At 50.4% G+C, this 20962-nt stretch overlaps 2 protein-coding genes across 4 annotated transcripts in view; one reads left to right on the top strand and one right to left on the bottom strand.

Annotated features, from left to right (window-relative positions):
• IFT81 (intraflagellar transport 81) overlaps positions 1–2209 on the bottom strand; it is a 162606-nt gene extending 160397 nt beyond the window's left edge. Inside the window, exon 1 of one of the 3 annotated variants that reach the window (XM_045585586.1) lies at positions 2110–2209. The gene's annotated coding sequence lies outside the window, so the exon portion shown is untranslated. The remainder of the gene's footprint in view (positions 1–2109) is intronic. The other 2 variants (XM_045585585.1, XM_036449304.2) reach the window with 2 other exon arrangements.
• Positions 2210–2379: 170 nt separating this feature from the next.
• P2RX4 (purinergic receptor P2X 4) lies at positions 2380–20809 on the top strand. Its single transcript, XM_036449331.2, has 12 exons — positions 2380–2585; positions 7226–7373; positions 10252–10323; positions 10450–10522; positions 10963–11059; positions 13046–13126; positions 13247–13388; positions 13489–13625; positions 16751–16844; positions 17017–17082; positions 17546–17641; positions 20274–20809. Exons 1-12 carry the CDS (start codon positions 2452–2454, stop codon positions 20298–20300), a joined length of 1167 nt encoding a protein of 388 aa, XP_036305224.1. The 5' UTR covers positions 2380–2451; the 3' UTR covers positions 20301–20809.
• Positions 20810–20962: the final 153 nt, after the last annotated feature.

Below are 20962 nucleotides of genomic sequence, written 5' to 3'. Positions count from 1 at the left end.
GCACCTGGGTTGTGGGCTCGATATCCAGTGCAGAGCATGCAGGAGGCAGACAATTAATTATTCTCTATCATCACTGATGTTTCTATCTCTCTCTCCTTCTTCATTCCTCTCTGAAATCAATAAAAATAAAAATAAAAAGTGACCTTTTGTGTCTGGCTTCTTTCACTCAGCATAATGTTTTCAGGGTTCATGTGTTGTAGCATGTATCAACATGATACATATATTTTTATATACCATATCTTTTTATGACTAAATATTCCATTGTATGGCTGTACCACATTTTACTTATCCATTCATCAGTTGACAGGAATTTAGGTTACTTCCACTTGTTACCTATTAGAAATAATGCTTCCATGAACATTCATGTACAAATTTTTGCATGAACATATCTTTTCAATTCTCTTGGAGACACTATACACACACACACACACACACATATATAAAAGATATATATGACATATATGCATGTATATGATATATATACATATATGAAATATATACATAAGATATGTAGTATGTGTATGATATATATACATGTATACATATATACATATATAATAGAGGCCTGGTGCATGAATTTTGTGCACTCCGGGGGGGGGGGTGTCTCCCCGAATGCTTGTATCCTCTACAATCTGGGACCCCTCAGGAGATGTTCAATTGCCCTCTCCTGCAGACCTGGTCCCCTCTTCCCCCCCCCCCCCCCCCCCCGCAACTGCCCTCCCCTGCAGGCCTGGTTGCCCCTGCCTTCCCCTGCTGGCCTTGTCACTTCTAACTCCCCTCTTCTGCAGGCCTGCCTGGTCACTCCCCCGACTGCCCTCTTCTAGAGGCCTGGTTGCCTCCAATTGTTCTCCCCTGCTACCCCAGTCACCCCTAAACGCCCTCTCCTGCTGGCCATCTTGTGGCAGCCATCTTTGACCACATAGGGGCAGCCATTTTTGACTACTTGGGGGTGGCCATCTTGTGTGAGGGCATGAGGGCAATTTGCATATATATATGGTGTGTGTGTGTGTAAAATTGCTAGGCCTTATGGTAATTCTGTTTAACACTTTGAAAAATTGTCAAACTATTTTCTAAAGTGCCTGTACCATTTTACTTCCCCACCAGCAATGTGAGGCTTCCAATTTCTCTACAACCTTGCCATGTTTTTAAAAATATGTATTTTTATTGATTTCACAGAGGAAGGGAGAGATAGAAACATCAATGATGAAAGAATTATTGATTGGCTGCCTCCTGCAAGTCCTACACTGGGGATTAAGCCTGCAACTTCGGTATGTGCCCTGACTAGGAATCCAACTGTGACCTCTTGGTTGATAGGTCAAGGCTCAACCACTGAGCCATGCATGCCACCTGGGTGACCCTTGCCATCTTTTTAATTGCTTGTTTTGATTTATAGCTAAGCCAGTGGGCTGAAGTATGTCAATGTCCTTTTGCTTTGCATTTCTCTAGTGACTAGAGATATTGAAAATGTCACATATCCTTATTAAGCATTTGTGTACCTTCTCTGAGGAAGTGTCTACTCAAATCATTTGACCATTTTTCTCACCTGGCTCAGGCTGCTTCCTCCCCCGTGTCCTGCAACTAAGGAAGCATCTGAACTGGTTTAGGATGTGGCCTGGCTTCAGCTCCAGGAGGGACACTTTCCAGGGTGCAGGGCTCCAGGTAAGGGCTCCTAGGGCACTTGGCCCGGCGTTTGGGTCACCCCCGCCCTGCCCCCAGAGTTTGAGAAGGCAGCACTGCCCCTAACCCTCCATTACGGCCTTTGGTTTGAGGGGGCAAAGAGGGCTGCTCTCCCATCTACACCGTCCCGCGGGCCCCGCCCCCGCCGCCTAGATCCCCCTCAGGGGGTTGCTCATTACCCCTCCTCACTCCACCTAGGCTCCCTAGGCCCATTACCCCTCCTCACTCTCCTCGAAGGCTCCATCCCCCTAAGAAGGCCACTGCTTCTCCTCAGCCCTCCTGAGGGGTCACTCAAAGCCCCTCCCTCCGTCCCCCTGAGGGGGCAGGTCGCTCGTCCTCACGGGTCCTCTCGTGAGGGTCTCTGTCCGCCACACCCCCCGACTCCCCAGCCTCCAGAGGCGTCTCCCGCACCCGACGGGAGGTCCCACCTACCGCCCGGCCTGTCCCCCAAGGGCCCGCACCGCCTCCTTCAGAGCCCTCCCCCGCGTGACGTCGTCGCCGGACGGGACGCTGGGGCGAAGCTCCCGGCGAGGCTCCAGGTGGGGAGGGGGCGGGGGCTCCAGGTGGGAAGGGGGCGGGGATAAAGGCGGAAGAGGGCGTGTCTCTTGATAGGAGGGGCGGAGCTTCTGGCGGGGGGGGCTCCAGGCAGAAGTGGGCGTGTCTCCTGATAGGAGGGGCGGGGCTCCTGGCGGGAGGGGGCGGGCTCCGGGCCCGGAGGCCTGCGTGCGCTCCGCGGGGTCCCTATTGCGCAGCCCTGCGGCGAGTCGGGCGGCCATGGCGGGCTGCTGCTCCTGGCTGAGGGGCTTCCTGTTCGAGTACGACACGCCGCGCATCGTGCTCATCCGCAGCCGTAAAGTGGGGCTCATGAACCGGGCAGTGCAGCTGTTCATCCTGGCCTACGTCATCGGGTGAGCGCGGCCGGGGCGGCGACCCCATGGGGTCCTGGGACCCGGGGGACCCAGCGGCCAGGGGGCTGCTCCCTCCGGGTCACCGCTGTGCACCTGCTCATCCTGGTGAGCCCTGTGGGGCGCCCTCCAGGTGAGGTCCGGAAGGCAGCGAGCCCTCCCCCAACCCCCCAGGCTGGTGACACACCCCTCCGGGGACCCCAGCCACCGGGGGATGGGCGCTGTGCCAGGCTCTGAGGCAGAAGACTGCTTGGATGTGGTGTGTTAGGGGCAAACCCTGGCCAGACCTTCATTCTCGCCTTTCCTGCTTCCTGTCATTCTGATTGGCTCCGGGAAGGAGGGGGAGCGCGCTTCCCTAAATTTCTCAATCTTTGTCACTTCCCATTCTGATGATCTAACAGAAACCTTGGTTTGGGATTAACCCTTGTTTCCTTTTGGGTCTGTGATTTCCGGTCCTGTCCTTTAACACCATGTGGTAATCCAAGATAGTAGAGGTCACACTTCCAGTTTGCTTCCTTCCTCTTATGGGGTGGTTGGGAATAGGTACCTGCCTGCCTCAGCCTCATCACTCCCCATGCTGTCCTCTTTGCATAGATATGCCCAGCCATCATCCTTCCTCACCAAGTGTTTAATTTTAATAGAATGCACCTCCTTACAATCTAATAGAACTGGAGAGAGGAGGCGGGAATTAACTTACCAACTGGGCCCGCTTTCAAGGGCCACCTGGGATGTTATGGTTGCATAGCTACTGAGCTGACAGATGTTATCTGCTTTGTCATTTCTTTACTTAAAAGGCCTAATGCAACAGTCCCCAAACTACACAAACCACCATTTGGGAATCATTAAAAAAAAAAAAAATACTAATTGCTGGCTGCCATCCCCAGACTTTCTGATTCCATTGCTCGAAAGTAAGACCAGCTCCCTAGGTGATTCTGCTGAGCAGCAAAGTTTGGGAACTAGTGTCCCAGTGTTTCCCGGATCTACCTGACCGTGAAAAGACGTACCCTGAGGAACTGCTCAGCGTCACCTGGGGTGGGGCTTGGAATCTGTTAACACTGCCCAGGGAATTCACATGATCAGACAGGTTCTGCCAGCCCTGCAGCCGTAGGTACTGACAGTACTCAATAAAATGGCTTTCCAGGTGTGGACTCCGCTCCAGAACCACCTAGCGGCCAGGTGGTCGGCAAACTCATCAGTCAACGGAGCCAAATATCAACAGTACAACGATTGAAATGTCTTCTGAGAGCCATTTTTTTTTTTTTTTAATTCTTAAACTTCTTCTAACGCCACTTTTTCAAAATAGACTCGCCCAGGCCGTGGTATTCTGTGAAAGGACCCACACTTAAGGGGCCAAAGAGCCGCATGTGGCTCACGAGCCGCAGTTTGCTGACCTCGGACCTAGCCTATCCCCAGGTTTTGGACTCAAGCAGGTCTCATTCAGTTCCACCGTGAACTCGGTCATTGTGATGCAGCCATTGTGATGCCCATACAGCTGGCTACCAGGAGTGACTTGCTGGGTAGGATGTGAAGCACTGGGAATTGAGCTCTCTCTCATGCAGCTTTTCCCTCTTAGCTCCTGAAGCTCCTGGGAAGACCGGCTTACATCTGCCTTAGGGGATCTGTGAAGTTCTAGACTGCAGATAGGGTAGTAGCGTCCCCTCCCCCTTCTCCACAATTTCCCTTTCCACGGTTTTAGTTACCAAAACCTGAAACTGTTACGTGGGAAATTCCAGGGGAAAAAGAAGGGGAAAAAAGCTCATAAGTTTTAAATTGCACACCATTCTGAGTAGCATGATGAAATTTCGAGGCATCCTGCTCCATCCCACTCGAGACATGTTCATCTCTTTGTCCAGCGTTTCCATACTGTGTACAGTCCCTTCCTGTTAGTCACTTTCCAGGTCAGTTATCAGAGAGTGACCACCTTCACATAACTCTGATCACAGTATATTGTTATAATTGTTCTATTTTATTATTAGTTACTAGAGGTCTGGTGCACAACATGCGTGCACTGGAGGGGGAGTCCCTCAGCCCAACCTGTGCCCTCTCACAGTTCAGGATCCCTGGGTGTACCTTCTTGTAGGGGTCCTTAGCACTGCCATGGTAAGCCTGGCTGTGTGCCAGGCTTCTAGCTGAGCGGTGCTCCCCCTGTGGGAGCACACTGACCACCAGGGGACAGCTCCTGCATTGAGCATCTGCCCCCTGGTGGTCCGTGTGCATCATAGTGACTGGTCATCCCGCTGTTCGGTTGATTTGCATGTTAACCTTTTATTATATAGGATTGTTAATTTCTTTATCTAATTTATGTTAGATTTTATCATTGGTATGTATGTATAGGGAAGAACACCATATAGGAAACTACCCCCAGTTTCAGGCATTCCCAGTGGATAAGGGAGAATACGGTATCTGTGCCTGCACTATAGGATATGGTAGGCTCTAGTCACATGTGGCTCTTGAGCATTTGAAATGTTCCCACTCCAAATTAAGATGTGCCATCTCTGTAAAATACACCAGATTTCGACATAATAGAAACAAAAAACAAAAAGCACAGTAAAATATCACACTGATACTACATCCTATATTGATAACATGTTAAAATATATTGGTTTCATTACCTATATTGATAACATGTTAAAATATATTGGTTTCATTAAAATTAATTTCATCTCTTTTTAGCATGGTTACTAGAATTTTAAAAATTACATTATGTGGCTACTGCTATATTTCTTTTGGGCAGCACAGTTTCTTAAGATTCTTATGAAGTGTTTGCTACCTTGATTATGAGGATTTTTTAAAGCAATAAGTGCTTTGCTTTTATCCATCTTGCCATGATCAAAACTGACTCAGGGTCTAAATTGAAGGCTTAAAAATAAAAGCAAAAACAACTCATCTCTTAACTTCCTGATCCAATTCATCTTGTTGAAATTGTGACGAGTGACCCATAGCAATCCATCTTCAAAAAGAATTTCATTTCTCAGTTACCCAGTTCTGTCATCAGTCACATGATGATGAAACAGTTAAATCACATGCTGATGTGAAATCACGTGTCTCTTTAGCAATTCATTGCACAGATGGTAAAATTATCGTGACCTTCCGGCCCTAGGCTTCAGTATATCCGACTAGAGTTAAATGGAAGCTTAGGCAGTTGAATTCCTAGAAACCCTGAAGAACAGGGTTTGTAAGGGGAAACGCCCATATCTCGATGGGAAATGAATTTGGAGACTGCTCAGATCAGATAAACGCATAATAAGTAACTAAAACCAGTGAATTTCTGAAGTTCCAGCCACTTATATGGAGGAGAGAGGGATGTTAGCATTTCTTGATTCCAGGAAAAAAAATAACCATAATATTCACTGGAAAGTGTGTAACAATAGCTCAGATTTGTAGAATTGCCCGATTTCCATGGTGTAGATACTTCCATCATGCCAATTTCATCCTATTGATGGCGACTCCCAAACTTTGTCCTAAGCATTTGACATGCATTAACTTCTAAAACCTCACAACAACCATTTTGGGAAGTTCTGTTATCATTCCCATTTTATAGATGGAAAAACGGAGGCACAGAGAAGTTAAGCTACTTATACAAGGTCTGCCTTATCGAGGGATGGAGCTGAGGCATGAACCAGAGATCAGCTGGCTCCCATCCGTTTTCCAGTGCCCTAACCACTATGTGCTGATGCCTTTACATTTTTAATTATTCAGACTGACATTAATGTCCCCTCTTCAGAGGAAAGGAGCATACCTGTGACTTGAATTCTTGGAGAGAAAAAAATAAAAAATACTATAAAAAGCTATTTGCATGGTATATCTTTTCTAGAAGGCAAGAGAAGAGTCCTCAGAGGTAGAAGGCTTGAGGTTAGATCCTGATTATGCCACTTGCCAGCTGTGTGACTTTGGGCAGATGACTTAACCTCTCTGTGTCTGTTTCTTTCTCTATAAAATGGAGATAATGATGATACTTGACTCACACAGTGGTCAGGATTAGTTAATAGAATACATACAAGGAGCTTAGACCGGTGCCTAGCACCTAAAAACACCCAAAATGGTAACTGTTATTACCAGAAATCTTACCTCTTGGTGATTCTGCAGGTCATAGTGCATTTGAAAGTGCTCAGCCCTCGCTGGTTTAGCTCAGCGGATAGAGCGTCAGCCTGTGGACTGAAGGGTCCTGGGTTCAATTCCGGTCAAGGGCACATGCCCGGGTTGCAGGCTTGAACCCCAGTAGTGGACATGCAGGAGGCAGCTGATCAATGATTCTCATCATTAATGTTTCTCTCTCTCCCTCTTCCTTCTTCTCTGAAATCAATTTTAAAAAAAATTAGTTTTCAAGTGCTCAAATGTCCAATAAGAGGGACAGCATTAACTGATCGTTTTCTCTCTGCTGATCACTGTGCTAAGTGCTTTACCCGCATCAGCTTATGAATTTCCCACAAATCACCTGTGGTTTAGGTGTTACTGTGCCTATTTTGCAGAAGTGGAAATGGAGGGCCCCTCTCTCCACCCCCTCACAAAATTAATCGGCTTTTGTAAAGCCACATAATTAGTGAACGTGTTTTTTCCAGCTTCTGGCTAGCAGAGGCTCCCTGGCATCAGTGCAGATTCACCAAGCCCTAATGGCAACTCAAGAGGCCCCTTTTATCTTGTAGGTGGGTGTTAGTGTGGGAAAAGGGCTACCAGGAAGTGGACTCTGTGGTCAGCTCGGTTACTGCCAAAGCCAAGGGCGTGACTGTAACTAACAGTTCTCAGCTCGGATTCCGGATCTGGGATGTGGCCGATTATGTGATTCCAGCTCAGGTAAGCTGCCCATTATGACTCTATCCAATGCGAAAGCCTCTGCTTAGCTCCCTGCTCTTTGCTGACCTTGCACACTTGATTAATGGTTGGCATGGCCAGCACGCGCAGATCCCCGAGGCCCACACTGCTATTTTAGTCCAAGAAATAAATCAGTGCGCACAGATCTCCTTTTGGCTTGCAATCTAAGAGGTAATAGTCAGTCGGCTGTGTTTCTTCAGCTCTTAAACCGCAGGAAACTTTCCATGTGGGCATCTCGGTCTGTCTCAAGCCCCGAAAGGTGAAAAGGCAAATGTTTTAAGTCCGAGGGAAATATTCAGATAAAGGAATCGCCTTTCCACATTTTGTATTTGCTTTATGGTTGTAGACTCACAAGCGAACCGTTTCAGAAAGCATTAACAACTTTAACAGCGCCCAGCTGGTGTGGCTCAGTGGTCGAGTGTCGACCTATGAACAAGGAGGTTCAATTCCCGGTCAGGGCACGTACCCGGGGTAAACAAACAAAACTTTAACAACAACAACCAGAGATGAAAAGCCAAACAGAAGGAAACAGACATCCCCGTCTAGGGCTCCATCAGGAATAAAGGGAAAGGAAGAAAATATTTGACACAGCGTCTTAGTCTGTGAACCCACAAACCTCCAGGTTAAATATTGACTCTCTCTAGCCTTGGTAATGGCCATGCACCACACAGCCAAACCCCAGCACAGCCCTCCAGATGGCTTATGGGCTAGGGTGACCGGAGTGGTAAATGCAGATAAGCTATCAACTCTTGGCTCAGAGCATTGCAAGAAACTTCAGAAACTCTCTCTTCAAGTGTGTTCACCCCCGTCCCCCACCTTCTCAACGAGGAGGGTCTCACAGGGGATTCACAGTGGCTGCAGCTAGCTGGTCCTGTTGGCACGTACCTGTTTCAACAGAGACCTCTTTCCTATCAAGTCATGGCCCCATCCTGGGAGTGTCATTCAGCCCGTGTATTGGAACCGAGGAAGAGACGGCCCCTGCCTCTGCCCCCCTGCGGAAAGGAGCACGCAGCCTGCTGGCCTTCCGTCTCGGACCCGGGGGCAAAGCGGGTCCACGGGGCTCCTCGGGAGCTTCCACGCCATCCTCGGGCTTCTCCAAAGCTGAAACACAAGCATTTGTTTGCATGGCACCTATTGGCTCATTTCCAGGCCGAAACTTCCCTAACCTTAGATAAGAGATAGGAACCAAAAGGTAAACCACGTGGAATCGGTCACATCTGACCCGGGAGAGGGGGAGGGGCGGCCTTCTGTCTTCACCGAGAGTTTACAGAGGGCACATCCGGGAACCCAGCAGGTGCCAGGCCAGGCTCGGGCTCCTGCCACACCTGTGCCTCCTCCTGTGGCTGTCTGCCTGCTTCCAGCATGGCTTGGTCTAGGCCTCTCTCTCGAAGATGCCAGCTATTACAGAGCTCCCACCACCTTGTCAGAACTGGGAGGTGCAGATGCCCACAGACTCCTGGGTACTTGAATTGCTCTGATCCCTCCAGGTGGCTCCAGTGCCCACTCTGCCCTTCCCCGGCCTGTGAGCTGCTGACAGCTGCCCAGGGAGGGGGAGGCCCAGCCGGAATCTGTGGGGTCTTTGTTCTTTTCTGCTTGTGGTCGGAGGTCATTATTAGCAATTCTTCCCAGTCTCATCCCCAACAAACTGCTCTCGAATCTCTTAGAAACTCCTAATACATGAATCGTTTGGCACCTGGGGTTATGAGGAGAAAGCAGAACCATCTGAAAGGGAGAAGTGTCGCTGGCCGACACCGGTGTGATGTGTTTGTTTTAATTCCGGTTAGGAAAGAAAACCAGCCAAATTCGAGACCTTTAAATGTTTGTTTGGTGGTTTTATTTGTCCCCCCCTGAGATCATCCGGTTGGCAGAGGGCTTTTGGGACACTGCTGGCGCTTTTCCCTCAATTAGTCAAGCTTATTAAGGAACCATTTTAGGTTATAGATGTCCTTAAAAAATGGAGGTGACGCTCGCATATCACAGTACTAAGCTTTTCAAAATGAAAAATTCAGTGGCGTGCAGCACATTCATGATGCTGTGCAACCATCCCCTCAGTCTAGCTCCAGACCATTTTCGTTGCCCTCAAAGGAAACCCCATACTCATGTAGCAGCCACTCTAGTTCACCCTTCCCCTCACCCCACAGTTCCTGTCTCTACCGCTTTACCTCGTCTGGACATTTCATATCAACGGGACCCTACAGTATGTAGGATTTTGCATCTGGCTTCTCACTCAGCATCATGTTCTCAAGGTTCATCCAGTTGTAGCAGGTGTCAGTGGCTCCTTCCTTTTTCATGGCTGTATAGTATTCCCATCATAGGCACAGACCACCGTGTGTGTGTGTGTGTGTGTGTGTGTGCATTCATCTTGTCAATAAGACACTGGGGTTGCTTCTCCCTTTGGGTCCTTGTGAATGATGCTGCTGCGAACCTGAGTGCACGAGTATTTGCTAGAGTCCGTTTTCCATTCGGCTACCAACTCTCAGAGGGGAGAATGGGGGACCGACCATAAGATCAGCTTTTAAAATTGTCTTCTGCTTGAAGTGAAAGATGCTGTCTCTGTTTTTGTGTGGTTGGTTTTTATGTATTGATTCTAGAGGAAGGAGGGAGAGACAGACAGAGTGGGAGAGAGAACCATCCATTTGCTGTTGCATTTACTCACGTGCTCATTGGTTGATTGGCTCATTGGTTGTGTGCCCTGACCGGGTATTGAACCCACCGCCTTGCTGTATAGGGATGAGGCTGTAATGAACTGAGCTCCCTGGCCGGGGGGTCCTGTCCTGTTAAGTGGGCGTCCGGCTGTGTGGCTCTGCGTGGCTCCTCTGAAGGTGACGTGACGGGGCTCTCCCTTCTGTCCCCGCTGCAGGGGGAGAACTCCATCTTCATCATGACCAACATCATTGTCACCATGAACCAGACCCAAGGCTTCTGCCCTGAGGTAGGCAGCTTCTTAGGAAAAGGCTCAGGCCTCATGCTGCCCCTGCCCACCCGGACCCGCTGTATGTGTGTGGGGGGCTGGCTGTGTGGAACCTGCTTTCACTCCTCCTCCTCCTCCTCCTTTCAGCTTCCAGGGAGGACCAGTGTGTGTAAGTCGGACTCCGACTGTCCTGCTGGCACTACCGACACCCACAGCAGTGGTATGAACACGTGACTGCAGCCCCTCAGCAGACACTCAACCCGGGGTTGGCAGCCCCCCGCCACACCGCCTCCCCTGAGGGGTTCCCGAGAGAGGAATCTCAGGAAGGAGAAACCCTCCACGTGCCCCAACACCTTCACATGGTCCTGGGGGAGGCTCTCGGTAGTCCTCTCTGCCATCGGCGCCTGAGAAGCCATCCCAGACCTTGCCCCGTGCCGTGGCTTGGCATCATCCCAGCTCTGCCGTTGGCAACGCAGAGATGTGGCGAGGACTCAGGCAGCCGTGTCCCTCCAATTCCTCTCTTGGGGCACCATGTAAACCCCAGAATCGGCCCAGCTCAGGACTGACCACGTAGGGTACCACGGTAGGGCTGCCACCCTCTGCTTCACCGTAGGAAACGGGAGGCCACCTGTGGACCTGGGCCCCCCCTCTTCCCTGTAGGAGTTGCAACAGGAAGGTGCGTGCCCTACAACAGGACTCTGAAGACGTGTGAGGTGGCAGCCTGGTGCCCGGTGGAGGATGACTCCCTCGTGCCAAGGTGAGTCCTGGCCAAGGGGAGGGAGCGCCGAAACCTGGGTTCGTAGGCCGAAGGGAAGGCGGCAGGGGGCTGAGTGACACCTGCGAGTGGCTCTGTGCTCTCGGTGTCTGTGTGGAGTCAGGCTCCCCTGGGTGGCGGTTCTCAACCACGGGTCAGCAGCCATCAGTGGGAGATGGGTTGGCGAGATGGGTCCCGGCCTTTGTCGCGATAAGAGAGCAGCAGATGACTTATCTCTGTGTTAGGGTTCTGTCAGTTGCGAGTAACTGCCCAGAAACAGTTGTGCCTTACGTCCATTTTCCACAGAGAACAAGCCCCTGATCCCCACGTTGGGCAGCCGGCAATGTTCACTGCGGCTTCTAGTGACATTGTCTGACTTGTCCCTGGCCTTGTGCCTGTCTCAGGATGGGGAAGACTATCCCACATAATGAAAGGCTAACATGCACATCGACAGAATGGCGGACCGACCAATCGCTGTGATGCGCCCTGACCACCAGGGGGCAGATGCTCAACTCAGGAGCTGCCCCCCCCCCTGGTGGTCAGTGCGCTCCCACAGGGGGAGCGCCGTTCAGCCAGAAGCCCCGAGCCAGGCTCACGGCTGGTGAGCAGAGGTGGCTGGAGCCTCTTCCCACGAGAGCTGGACTGCAAGAGGGCACAGGCCTGGCTGAGGGGACCCCCCCCCCCCCAAGTGCCCAAATTTCATGCACCGGGCCTCTAGTTGTTTATATTTTCAAAGATTCCATCTGGATCTGGGGAGGCCTCCCCCACAGAGGGGTCAGCCTCTAGTGCCAGATTCTCCCTTGGAAATACATCATAGTGGGGTCCCCTGGGGGACAGATTCCACTCGTCTTGTCAGCCAGGAGCTGATGTGGTACTTGGGAGAAGCTGTGGGCCAGAGGACACCAGCCTCTGGGTATTTTTGAGAGGTAAGGATCTAGCCTATAGGTGAAGTGGCCTATGCTTTGACTTTTTAAAAAATATATATTTTATTTATTTATTTTTTTTACAGAGAGGAAGAGAGGGGGTTAGAGAGTTAGAAACATGGATGAGAGAAAAACATCGATCAGCTGCCTCCTGCACACCCCCCTACTGGGTAGGTGTCCGCAACCAAGGTACATGCCCTTGACCGGAATCGAACCTGGGACCCTCGAGTCCACAGGCCGACGCTCTACCCACTGAGCCAGACCGGTTAGGGCGTGTGCTTTGACTTTTGTAAAATCAGTCTGTTGAGAGTCTCCCCGAGGACAATGTCCCAGCACAGCCGAGAGAATCCCAGTGAGGCCACTGGGCACACCCCTCCTTAGCTGTTCCTGGTTCTCCGGCTCCTTCGGCCTTGGGAGAGGAAGAAATCTGAGGGCTTGGCCTATAATCTCCCCACTTGATCTAGTGTTTACACAATGGAGTAGAAAGTGCTAGAAATACCATCCCACCCCACCTCCCCCCCCCCCTTTTTTTTTTTAACAAAATGACATTTTAACACACACGTGTATATGTTTTAAAAGTATTACACAGGGCCCTGGCTGGTGTGGCTCAGTTGTTTGGGCATCGTCACGGTTTTACTTCTTGGACAGGGCACTTGCCAAGGTTGTGAGTTCAATCCCCAGCTGGGATGGGTGAAGGAGGCAACCAGTGGATGTTTCTCTCTCCCTTCTCCCTTCTCCCTCTCTTAAATAAATAAATAAATGCTGGTTAGTTTTTAGAAAATATTACATAGTGTCCTAGCCAGTTTGGCTCAGTGGATAGAGCATCATCCTGCAGACTGAAGGGTCCCAGGTTCAATTCTGCTCAAGGGCACATGCCCGGGTTTCAATAGGGGGTGTGTAGGAGGCAGCTGATTAATGATTCTCTCATCATTGATGCTTCTCTCACTCCCTCTCCCTTCTTCTCTGAAATCAATTTTAAAAAATAGTCCATAGCTTTGTGAGTGTACATATATTTATACTTACATCAACAGTGTTATCATTAACCATATGTTATCATTTCTTCCAGCCCTGCCTTTTTAAAGGCTGCAGAAAACTTCACCCTTTTGGTTAAGAACAACATCTGGTATCCCAAGTTTAACTTCACCAAGTAAGTGGTGGCTGGCGGTGTGAGCTCACCAGGGTCTTGGAGAGAGCGCTTTTTTTTTTTTTTTTTTTTTTTTTTTTGAGATCTTCCTCGCTTCCATTTTCTGGCTCCTCCCGACTTTAGGAGAAACATCCTTCCCAACATCACCACCACCTACCTCAAGTCGTGCATTTACGATGCCGCCACAGACCCGTTCTGCCCCATCTTCCGCCTTGGCAGACTAGTGGAGTACGCCGGGCACAGCTTCCAGGACATGGCCGTCGAGGTAGGCACCTGTCTTTGCTGGCCCCGTCTCCGACGCGTCTCATTTCAGATCAGGCTCTGAGGGAAAGTGCGCCCCTTTTGTCTCTGCTCGCGACCCGCAGGGCGGCATCATGGGGATCCAGATCAGATGGGACTGCAACCTGGACAGAGCTGCCTCCTTCTGCCTGCCCAGGTACTCCTTCCGCCGCCTGGACACTCGGGACAAGAACCACAACGTGTCCCCCGGCTACAATTTCAGGTGGGCCTGGGCATGGGCATGGGCTGATGGGTGGGCATGTGTGGTGGGTGGTGGTGCCTGGGGTCACTCCCCAGTGGGGGCACCCACACCCACCTGAGACCAGCATTCAAGCAGCGCCACGGGCAGGTGGGAGGCGTGTGCCAGGAGAATGCTCCTAGAGAGGCCGTGCCCGTGGCATCCTGGCGTGGGAGAGAGCCCTCGTTGCCTGCCCTTTCTTGTCTCAAGAAACATATTGAGCCCGGCTGGTGTGGCTCAGTGGTTGGGCACTGACCTATGAACCGGGAGGTCATGGTTCAATTCCCGGTCAGGGCACATGCCCAGGTCGTGGGCTTGATCCCAGTAAGGGGTATATAGGAGGCAGCCAATCAGTGATTCTCTGTCATCACTGATGTTTCTCTTTCTCCCTCTCCCTTCCTTTTTAAAGTCAATAAAAGGTTAAAAAAAATAAAAGAAACACGTTGAGGCAATTTGCAGAGCAGCTGAGAGAGGCTGGCTGCTCTATTCTCTCGGGCCTCAGCCGGGACCCTCACTCACTACTTTCGAGAAAGGGCTGTTTGTGACCCTCTAGTCCAGAGGCATCCGGGCTCTGACCCAGGAACTGATTTCTCAATTACAGAGTCTGCCCCGGCATCTCCAATGTGCACAGGATACACATTGGAGATGCCGGGGCAGACTCAGTCTCAGGAGAGGCCTTGGTATTTCTCTGCTGCCAAGTGCTGTGTATTCATTTCCTAGAGTTGCCGTAACAGATGACTACAAACTGGGGCGTTGGGAACAACAGGAATGTATTCTCTCACCGTTCCCGAGGGCAGAAGCCCCAAGTCCTGGTGTCACCAAGGCCGGGCTCCTTCCTTGCCTCTTCCAGCTTCCGGTGGCTCCCGGCAATCCTTGCTGTTCCTTGGCTGGTAGAGGCGTCACTCCCGTCTCTGCCTTCTCCCCTCTGTGCCTCTGTCTGCGTGTTCTCTCCTCTTCTCAGAAAGACACCAGTCGTATTAGATTCAGGGCCTGGAACTCAGAAGGTCCTCATCTTAGGGGCCAGGGTCCCGTTTGCCAATTTCCTGAGGCGGTGAAACCTGTAGCCACATACGTTTGCACCTGCCCTTTGTCGCATCTTGCACACAAGTAGCCACTATCAAAAATAGGCTCCAGGGCCGAAACTGGTTTGGCTCAGTGGATAGAGCATCAGCCTGAGGACTGAAAGTTCCCAGGTTCGATTCCGGTCAAGGGCATGTACCTTGGTTGCGGGCACATCCCCAGTAGGGGTGTGCAAGAGGCAGCTGATTGATGATTCTCTCTCATCGATGTTTCCAACTCTCTATCCCTCTATCTTCCTCTGTGAAAAATCAATAATATATATATATTTTTAAAAAATAGGCTCCAGACCCTGTCTGGTTTGGTAAGAGGATAGAGCATCGCGATGCCTGTGAACTGAAGGGTCAAGGGCACATGCCTGGTTGTGGGCTCAATCCCCAGTATGGGGTGTGCAAGAGGCAGCTGATCAATGATTCCCTCTCATCATTGATCTCTCTCTCCTCTCAGCCACCCCGCTTCCTCTGAAATTAAAAAATGGGCCCAGGAGGGGCCACATGAGGTCAGTGGTGCTTTTTGTGTTGCATTTGTCTCCCTCTAGTGGTGACACGGGGAACCAAATGCACATGCAATCTGCAGTCCTTTTGAACCATCTGGCTCACTGATAGAAAGGCGGATGTTTGAATCTTTCCCTAGGAAGGGAGTTCGATCTGTGTAGCTCTGTCCCTGCCCTTACACAGTTCTTGTAGAAACCACTGGGTTGGAACCCCAAAACAGAAAGAAGCCGATGGGGCCCTCACAAGGACAGCCCTCCCCTGACTCCTGCCAGCATCAGGCCCTGCCCAAGTCCCAGGCCTGGGCCATGGCATGGGGACAGATCATGGGCCAAGAGTTTAGGTTCCGGGATTCCCTGTATAAAACTGGCAGCAAACGTATCACATCTCAGTGGTTCTCCCTCAGCCGTTTCCGTGTGTGTGTGTGTGTGTGTGTGTGTGTCCATTTGAAGTATAGAATTCTGTTGTTTTCAGTACATTCACCGAGTTGTGCAGCTACCACCACAGTCAGTTTTAGAACATTTCCATCCCTCGTACCCTTTAGCTTTCGCCTCTCTGTCCCCCTCGCCCCAGACCCTGGCAACCTCTAATCTACTTTCTGTTTCTGCATTTGCCTGTTCTGGACTTTCATATGAACAGAGTCATACAGCATGTGGCCTTCTGTGTCTGCTTTCTTTCCCTCAGCATCATGTTTCTTTAGAGATTTATCCAAGCTGTAGCATTTATTAGTACTTCATCTCTTTTTATAGCCAAATAACCAATCCATTGTGTGCATATACCACATTTACCCATCGATGGAGCAATGGTTTTTTTTTTCTTTTCTTTTTTTAATATATTTTATTGATTTTTTACAGAGAGGAAGAGAGAGGGATAGAGAAAAACATCGATGAAAGAGAATCATCGATCAGCTGCCTCCTGCACACCCCCTACTGGGGATGTGCCTGCAACCAAGGTACATTCCCTTGACCGGAATCGAACCCGGGACCTTTCACTCCGCAGGCGGACGCTCTATCCACACCACCCGCACTAGTCCTTACTTCACACGGACGCTCAAACCAGTTTCGGCAATGGTTCTTTAAAAAAAAAAAAAAGTCCAGTGCTGGTGCTGGCGTGACCAGCTTCACAGTCTTGGGGAATGCAGCTGGCCGGCGCCGTGCCCTGAGTGGCCAGGGTCTCCTTGAGAGAGGCAGGTGGCTCTGCTGCCAGGAGGGAAGGGCTTTCAGAGCTAGAGGTTCCGGTTGAAGACAGAGGAGGCCGCCGTGCTGGGAGAGCAGGAAGCTTTGTCAGCAAGCCAGGCCTCCTGCTGCGTGGCCCACCCGCACGGGAGCCGGGAGAGGCCCCGAGGTGCCGGGCGTCATCTGTGCAGCCGGCAGAGCCGATCTTCGGCCAGTGCCAGTGCTGCGAGGCCGCAGGGAGAGGGAGAGGGGGCAGGGGCGGGGGCAGGGTTCCGCTGCCGCATCACCGGCCCAGGACCCAGGGGGCAGATCCGGCCGCGGTTTCCCACTGCGGCGCCCTTCCCTCTCACCCGCTTCCTCTCCCCAGGTTTGCCAAGTACTACACTGACCTCACGGGCACGGAGCACCGCACACAGATCAAGGCCTACGGCATCCGCTTCGACATCATCGTGTTCGGAAAGGTAGCTGGGCCGCCGGGCCCTCATCCAGCCAGACCCTGCTAGTCGCTCTAACGGGTGGGCCAGGGGCGAGGTGTCCTCTCCCCACTCTTTGCCTGCCCTTTACCCACCCCTATCACAATTCTTTTTTTTTTTCTTTTTTTTTTTCCCCCTCCCCTCCTCCGGTCCTTTGCAGGCTGGGAAATTTGACATCATCCCAACCATGATCAGCATTGGCTCCGGCTTGGCGCTCTTCGGGGTGGTGAGTGACTCACACTCTCTGTTCACCCCTGGGCTGGGGCCCTCTGCCATCGTTAGCACGGCAGGCAAGCCCCTCGCAGCTGAAGGCCTGGGCCTTCCCTTCAACCCTCTGGGCTTCTTTCCGCCCCCTACCCACACCCCCACCCCCACCCCTACCCCCACTTCCGCTTCCAGAGGACTGCACCCCTCAGGGCCTGGCCTTGTAAGGTGACCAGATGTCCCGCTTCTGGCGAGACAGTCCCGCTTTTTAACAAATTGTGCCACGGCATTTTTAAAAAGTCCCGATTTAAAAAAAAGAAAAAAAAAATCGGGACTTTTTAAAAACGCCACGGGACGCAGGACAAATTGTTAAAAATTGGGACGTCTGGTCACCTTACCATAGAGGTGGAGGAGACTTGCTTTTCCTTGGGAAGATCCCAGGCACAGAGAAAACGGGACTAACACATCCCTGCTTGTTCTTTCAGGCAACAGTGCTGTGTGACATCATAGTCCTCTACTGCATGAAGAAAAGATACTACTTCCGGGAGAAGAAGTACAAATACGTGGAAGATTACGAGCAGGTAGACCGCCTCTCAAAATTACCTCACTTGCCTCCGGTGCCAGTGGTGACAACATTGAGAGCTGGGCCTGGCTCCCCCATCAGTCCCAAGCCACCCGTGTCATCTGATTCACCTCCACACCACCCGCACTAGTCCTTACTTCACATGGACCCACTCTTTAAAATTTAGCCCCTCCCCCCAAAAAAATAAAAAATAAAAACATTAATAAAATTTACTCCTATCAAGATGGCGGCAGAGGTAAACAGCTGGTCTGCCACCTCGCAAAACAATTTAAAAATTAAAACTAATATAAAGGATGTCTATCACCCAAAGCCACGGGAAGGCTGGCTGAAAGAGAAAGGAGTGCAAGCACTGAAAAGCTGAGGAGCCCAGGTACGGAGGCACGCGAAGGGGAACAAGCTCCCGATCACTATGAAATGTGTTTCTGGGGTCACGTGGGGAACCCAGATGCCTACGGGGAGTAGCTGTCGGTCCGAAACTGAATTGCAGGGAAGCGGGGACTTGGAATCCTGGGAACTTGGAAACACGGAAGGGCAGGGACTGCTGATGGCAGCCATCGCTGGTAGCCACGCCCCAATCTAGTGATGTCCTGAGGCCCCACCCCACCCTGAGGCCCAGCCCACACATTCTACAGACCTGCCCAGGCAACACACAGCTGCTTTTGCATATAAATGGCCTGTATTGTGGCAGCTTAACCATATAAACTGCAGCTGTAGCAACAAAACACCCAAGTCCCAAGCAAACAGGAGAAAACTGTAGTTCTCGCTGTAGCTCCTGCAGGGTGGCCTCAAACAGCTGAACTGCATCCCCTTGGAGATCCAGAAGCCAGTGTTCCTAGTGGTCAATTTCAACCACTCACACCCATAAGTGACATATTTGGGAGACGGACTCAGTGAGCACCAAAGCCCCACTTAAACCGTCTCCAGCGCAGCAGTTCTTCCTTTATAGACACAGCGGGTCCTCACAGACAACTGGCCTGGAGGTCAGTTCCTCCCAGCGTACCAAGAGCAAGCAAGGCTTAACTACACCAAGACTTTCCACTCAGCCCACAAAGGGATATACCAAAAGCGACCACCTCAGGTGATTGGAGATGGCCCCTATATATACAGAAACTCAACTACAGATCAACGTACCCCAAGAATCAAACCAAAGATCTGGAATATAAGGAAGAAAAAAAATCACCCAACCAGAGAGGCAGAAAGAAAGAAGAATCCAAAAGTCTGAGGATAGTGTAAGGAGCCTCCAGGACGGCTTAAAGCGTACCAACATCCGGATTTTTTTGGGTGCCAGAGGAGAGTTAGCAGGACATTGAAGGACTATTGAAAGAAATAATAACAGAAAACTTTCCCTACCTGGTAAAAGAAATAGATTTACAAGTTCAGGAAGTGCACAGAACCCCAAACAAGAGGAATCCAAAGAGGACCACACCATGCCTAAACCGGTTTGGCTCAGTGGATAGAGTGTCGGCCTGCGGACTGAAAGGTCCCAGGTTCGATTCCGGTCAAGGGCATGTACCTTGGTTGTGGGCACATCCCCAGTAGGGGGTGTGCAAGAGGCAGCTGATTGATGATTCTCTCTCATCAATGTTTCTAACTCTCTATCCCTCTCTCTTCCTCTCTGTAAAAAAATCAATAAAATATATTAAAAAAACAAAAAACAAAGAGGACCACACCAAGACACATCATAATTAAAATGCCAAGGGCAAAAGACAAAGAGAATCTTACAAGCAGCAAGAGAAAAACAGCTAGTTACCTACAAGGGAATACCCATACGACTGTCAGCTGATTTCTCAACAGAAACTATGCAGGCTAGAAGGGAGTGGCAAGAAATATTCAAAATGATGAACAACAAGAACCTACAACCAAGATTACTCTACCCAGCAAAGCTATCATTCAGAATTGAAGGTCAGATAAAGAACTTCACAGTCAAGAAAAAGTTAAAGGAGTTCATCAACACCAAAGCAAGATTACATAAAATGCTGAAGGGTATTTGTTAAGAAGATGAAGAAGAAGAAAAAGGTAAAGATAAAAATTATGAACAACAAAAAGACATCAAATACATACCTACCAACAAGTGAATCTAAAAATCAAGTGAATAAAAAATCTGAAGAACAAAATGGACTGGTGAATATAATAGAATCAGGGACATAGAAAGTGATTGGACTAACAATTCTCAGGAAGAAAGGGGTTTGAGGGGTACAGGAAGAGATTGGACAAAAATCTTATACCTATGGATGAAGACAGGGGCTGGGGTAAGGGCATGGGGTGGAGTTGGGAATCAGGTAGAGGGGAGATATGGGGGAGAAACACCTGTAATAATCTAAACAATAAAGATTTATTTTGTTTTTTTTTAATGTAGCCTCCTTTTAATCAGGGACACCTCTGCTGAGTCATGATAACAGATATGACAAAATCGCCTTGCACAGCAAACAGGGTTGGGAACCATGCTTTGCCACCACTGCACCAGGACCAACTTGGGTGCATGCGGCTCTGAAGGGCTGTCCCAAGTCCTCAGCAAAGGCACCTGGCCCTCGCCACCCAGAATGCTCCAGGCTTGCATGTGGGCAGTGCCGGGTGAGGGTACGTTTATCCATAAGCATATCCATTAATGGCAAATGTGTCGTTCTTTGCAGGGTATCCACAATGAGATGGACCAGTAATGTCTACCCCACATCTGGGCTCCCCACGGCACTCATCAAAGCCAAGGAAAAAATCAGAAGGGAGAAAAGGCTTCCATGGCACCCCCAGGGAAAGTTCGAGATTCTGAAGTCAGTGTCCACTCCATAAGTCCTTCAGGGCTGCCCAGCTGCTCCCATTTTGTGTTGCAAGAGTTGCACATCTTTAACCACCCTGTTCTTGGCTGGGTCACCTTTGCTGACCCTTCAACTCGGGATCCTTTGGGTGAGCCGTGGCCCCAGGGCAGTGACGCCCGCTATAGCCACAGGGCTGGGGCCTTCTCCAGGGCCGGCTCTCTTCAGAAGCTCCCCCATGGGGCGCCCCCTGCAGGCCAGGCCCAGCGGCGCAGGTGCAAGGACCTAACTGCGGGTCCTCTCCCCCTGCCAGACTTCGTTCGTGTGATCATGAGGCGGACCTAGCGTTTCTCTTTTGAGAAGATGTATGCTGAGATGACTGAGGACCAAACATTAAAACAAATGATTTTCTTAATCTCCATCTGCAAGGTTTCCTAGCAGGAGCCGAATGTTCTTCTTTCCTTCCCTAGTAAATCCGTTTGTGGTCCCAGCCCATTGTGCTCAGTCTGAGGTTGGAGCCTTGGTACTTTTTTTTCCTACTTCAACTATCTCTTAAGGATTTTGATCTTCAT

Source organism: Pipistrellus kuhlii, unplaced genomic scaffold (genome assembly GCF_014108245.1).
Source record: "Pipistrellus kuhlii isolate mPipKuh1 unplaced genomic scaffold, mPipKuh1.p scaffold_m20_p_20, whole genome shotgun sequence".
Classification (NCBI taxonomy): Eukaryota; Metazoa; Chordata; class Mammalia; order Chiroptera; family Vespertilionidae; genus Pipistrellus; species Pipistrellus kuhlii.
Note: the sequence above shows the minus strand (reverse complement) of the source record. Positions and strands in the feature narration are given on the sequence as shown.

Excerpts from the sequence above, each read along its gene's own strand:
- P2RX4 (XM_036449331.2), top strand. The coding sequence starts at position 2,452 with ATGGCGGGCTGCTGCTCCTGGCTGAGGGGCTTCCTGTTCGAGTACGAC. Across the intron at positions 2,586-7,225 it reads ATCCTGGCCTACGTCATCGG|GTGGGTGTTAGTGTGGGAAA; the intron begins GTGAGCGCGGCC and ends TTTATCTTGTAG. Across the intron at positions 16,845-17,016 it reads ACATCATCGTGTTCGGAAAG|GCTGGGAAATTTGACATCAT; the intron begins GTAGCTGGGCCG and ends GGTCCTTTGCAG.